We start from the raw sequence: 4420 nt of genomic DNA, 5'->3' as shown, positions 1-4420 counted from the left end.
TTGTTTAAGTTGATAAATGATTTAAGAAACCTTCATGTGCTACATTTATTATCTAATTTTAAATATTAATTAAAAACAGAACTGATTACTAAACATTGAAATGTCTTGGAAAAAAAAGAAGGATAGTTGTCTAACAGAGTGACCCAACCTCAGACTTCCGTTTCTTTTTAATTTATCTTAAAACGTGTGCTACTTTTAATTAATTAAAAAAAATGGTCACATTTTTATTTATATATTTAATTAAATTTGATCTAATTTACTATTAATTGGAAAGAGTAAATCAAAATCTCTACTTCTCTAGTCCTGTGGTTGAGAATGAGATTGCAGATTGTCATTTTTCAGATATCTTTGTTTGTTTCTTCTACTCAGACAATTTGTCCTTCCTTTTCTTCTTCTTCTTCATGGTGTTTCACCTTTGTAGCTATTTTCTAATTATAAGTACACACACATATATATATATATTATATATTATATCATAATGTACAACCAACCAACTACCTGCCTCAGCCAGCTTCATTAACTGGTTCCCTCCTCTTCAAGGTAAATTCTACTGTGCTTTACTCTTTTTTCTTTTTCTTTTTTAATCTTTTCCCTCTCTTAAACTACGATACAAAGAAGAAGCAAAGCATATTCCAATCATCAACGTGGACTCACTTGTTCGATAAATTCATTCCTCACCATTCTTATTCGTAAATTGTAAACGCCTTAAAACCCCATCTGTCTTTTTCATTGATATCGACCTTCTTTCTTCCATTTTTAATCCAATTTTAGCTTTATGGGAAGAACCCATCTAAAGTAAGGAATCTGACCTCTGTTTTCTTAATCTAAAATTTTATGTTTGTTTTTTCTTTTCTTCTTCATGTTGTTTATAGTTTTAGTTTTAGTATTCCTTCCTCCACTCTGCGTCTGCCTCCTAGTGTCTTTTGCAAAATTCTATAATATTAGCCTGAATTTTGATCATATACATGTGACCGCCTTTCAGGATTGCGGTTCTTGATTTTCTTTGTTTTTTTCCTAGCAATCAAATACTATCCTTTTTTTAAACAATAAGACTTTTCTTTGTTTTTCTTCATAAAGAATTTACTATTTTGGTAGCTGAATGTTGCCCCATTGCTTTCAGCTGTTTGGTTTTCAATTTTGATTTTATTTTAAAGAATTACCCTTTTTGAACATCCATGTTGTAGTTAGTTGATTTTTGGGTAGAGAGGCAATCATTTGTTATCTGATAATAAAGAAAGTTATGATAACCAATGGAGCAAGTAGGAGTAATTTATTGAGTTTCTTAACAGGATCCTCAACACATACTTGGCAGCCAGTCATGACTGCCGATACGGCCACCTTAAGTTACTGGTTGAATTGGAGGTTCTCACTTTGTGCACTATTCATCTTAACCACTATGGCTGTGGCAGCAATTATAATCTGGAAATTTGAAGGTAGGAAAAAATCAGAACATGAGGATAGGGACAATGATAAAGAAGCTGCAGGGCATTTATATGAGGATGAAGCTTGGAATACATGTCTCAGAAGCATTCATCCTGCTTGGCTGCTTAGTTTTAGAGTGTTTGCTTTCATCATGCTTTTGGCATTACTTCTAGCCAATGTCGCTATTGATGGAAGTGGCATTTTTTACTTTTATACTCAGTGAGTGATGTATCTCTACACCTTACGTATTCCTTTGCTTCTACTTACATACATTTCAGTAACAGTTTTGTTTTTGTTCCTGAACAGGTGGACATTTACTTTGGTTACAATATACTTTGGGGTATGTCTCTTGACATTTTTTATCATCTCTATTTGTTCGTTTTAAGTGATGCTCCCTCAGTTTCAGATCGCTAGAGAATCATCCTTTGATGACTTGTTCTGCTACTATTGTAGTTTGGATCAGCAATCTCAGTATATGGATGTCAAAAACACTGGGGAAAAGTTGGTGGTGATAGGGGTGATCATTTAAGCTTAGATTCTGAGCATGGCTCCTACACGCCTCCCATTCTTGGCGAAGCTGCAAATGTGTCCAACCAGTGCAAACATTTTGATGCTCACAGAGCACCTCATTGCCCTCCTAGAGCTGGTGTATGGACTTATGCCTTCCAAATTATTTATCAGGTATGTTTTGTTTACAAATTCTGGGTGAATTGACTGTATGGCTTTTGTTTTACCTTGAATGCTGCTCTTTTGTGATTCTAGTGCTCCCTGCTCTTGATTATATCCTAATTATTCTAGTGACATTTTTACTGCCTTTTCACCTGATTTTTAATATTTTTTGGTGTTTCCGAATAGACTTCTGCAGGTGCAGTAATACTCACCGATTCAGTATTTTGGTTTATTCTTTTTCCGCTCCTAAAATCCAAAGATTATGGTCTGAATTTTGTAAGTATGAAGCTGAAAACTCTAGTTGTTCCTGAGATTTTTCTTCTTTTAGTCGGAACTTTTGTTGCAATATATATGTTTAAACCCCTTTGCTCCAATGGCTTAAATGTAATACATTTCAAGATGGAGAGATCTTAGCTAAGCTAGTTGCATGTAGGAGCTAGTGTACCTTATGAAGCATTGAAGTCTGAAGTTAACGTGCAATGAAATACAGATTCTTTTGACACTGCATTGAATTCTGTAGTTGACCATTTGTGCCTAAATATGGCCGCCACAATGCAATATGAACTTGGGAAGGTGATCAAAAAAGCTTCATGGCTAGGGCTGCTAACTTCATTCTTTCATTTCCATTCATTTTTCTTCTTGTAATGTATAGTGGGCTGATAACCTACAATGAAACCATGCATACAACATTACTTGTTATCAATATGAGGACTAAAGTCCATGCAAGTAGTTGGCTGTCTCAAACAATTAGGAGAGTGTTACTTCTAAATTTTGACAAAATGTTTGGTTAAATCTCATTAGATTCCTCCACTTATTCACTACTATCATCACATGTCTTAGGTAGGAAATGTACAGTTTCGGTGGCACCTCAATCTGCTGGTCTTCCTATTAAGTAATTTAGGATATAAAAGAAGGAAACATTTTGCTCTGTTTTCACCTGATGCCATTTAGCTTTCATGTAAGAAGAGTTGAAATGCTGTTCTTTTATTTGTATTACATCTTTTTTCTGGGATTTACGTACGTCCACGTTGTCAACTGCAGTTGATTGTCTGTATGCACTCGATCAATGTTGTTTTCCTACTTGGTGACACAATTTTGAATTGCATGGTAAGTTTCCCTTTCTTGATTGTCTTGGTGGCCTGCCATTTCTAGTATCGTCTTATCAATAACAAAGCTAATTTTCCCTTTTACTTGCAGCGGTTCCCATTTTTTCGAATTGCATATTTTGTTTTGTGGACGGGCACATTTGTTGTTTTCCAATGGATCATCCATGCTTGTATTAACCTTTGGTAATGTTATATTTCCAGGTTACAGTTTTATCTATAGTTCAAATATTTTACCTCTCTTTTTTGTGAAATGCTTTATTCTCACATTGTGGTACCTATCTCTTTGCAGGTGGCCGTATCCGTTCCTTGACTTATCATCGCCATATGCTCCGTTATGGTACATATTCAATCTTTTATTAAATGTCACTGCAGACTCTGCAGTTATGTTTTGACACACACACACACACACACAGTCTTTAGGAAACCAATTGAAGTGAAAATTCATTGAATGGTTGAAATAGAGTCGGCGCTGTAATACCTAGTATCATACTAAAGCAAATGCAAGTTTTAGTTCCTTGTGCTGGTTGTTTGATATGAGCAACTTGTGGTAATCAATCAGTCGTGTCAGTACTGTATTGAACTCAATAAAATGTGCTGCTAATGTGCTCCTCCGTTTATATCTTGGACTGAAACAGGTACTTGGGAGTAGGGCTGATGCATATCCCATGCTATGGCATCTTTGCTTTAATAATTAAACTCAAGACCTTTTCTTTCTCAAGGTCATCACCTGAGTCCTTTCGAAAAAGGACATGAAAAGTGGGATTCCTGGTGTTGAAATTCGGGGATGCTATCAGCTAGCAGGAAGGTTACAGAAATCTAGTGTCTTCATTTTGATGGAAAAAAAAACTAATTGTTCATGAAAGTGCAAGCTATAGAGTCCATGGTAGGAAGTTCTACCAAATATATGATCGAATTTGTATAGAAACCATTGTCGACATGGTAAATATAGAAGATTTTTAACCTAAGCTATAGATTGTGTGATACGGGGGTTGCGCGCGGACCAAGATCGAGTTGCCAAGTCACGAGAAACTCCTACGAAAACCCTAAACAATTAGATCTGAAACGAAACAGAAAATTAAAAGATTAGATTTTTGAATTTTTAGATCTGAAATAAAATCCCCAAAACAGTAAAGAATTAAATAGAGAATAGAAATAAGTGTTAATAAGGAATCTTGAAACCCTAGAAGAGATTGCGATTCTGCCTGAACAATTTCTCCAAAAAA

General features: G+C 35.1%; 1 protein-coding gene across 6 annotated transcripts; it reads left to right on the top strand.

Annotated features, from left to right (window-relative positions):
• The first annotated feature begins 296 nt into the window (after window positions 1–296).
• Window positions 297–4162, top strand: LOC107909685 (uncharacterized). 6 transcript variants are annotated; one of them, XM_016837308.2, is made up of 9 exons: window positions 297–540; window positions 1290–1641; window positions 1729–1762; window positions 1876–2103; window positions 2278–2367; window positions 3133–3198; window positions 3289–3380; window positions 3487–3534; window positions 3833–4162. In XM_016837308.2, the coding sequence occupies exons 2-9, from the start codon at window positions 1319–1321 to the stop codon at window positions 3948–3950; spliced, it is 999 nt and encodes a 332-aa protein (XP_016692797.1). In that variant the 5' UTR covers window positions 297–540; window positions 1290–1318; the 3' UTR covers window positions 3951–4162. The 6 variants fall into 6 exon arrangements, 5 of the variants coding, with proteins under 5 accessions (XP_016692797.1, XP_040944859.1, XP_016692798.1 ...); XM_016837309.2 differs by lacking the exon at window positions 297–540 and adding an exon at window positions 553–795; XM_041088925.1 differs by lacking the exon at window positions 2278–2367.
• The last annotated feature ends 258 nt before the right edge of the window (window positions 4163–4420 follow it).

This window comes from Gossypium hirsutum, chromosome D02 (assembly GCF_007990345.1).
Source record: "Gossypium hirsutum isolate 1008001.06 chromosome D02, Gossypium_hirsutum_v2.1, whole genome shotgun sequence".
Lineage (NCBI taxonomy): Eukaryota > Viridiplantae > Streptophyta > Magnoliopsida > Malvales > Malvaceae > Gossypium > Gossypium hirsutum.
Note: the sequence above shows the minus strand (reverse complement) of the source record. Positions and strands in the feature narration are given on the sequence as shown.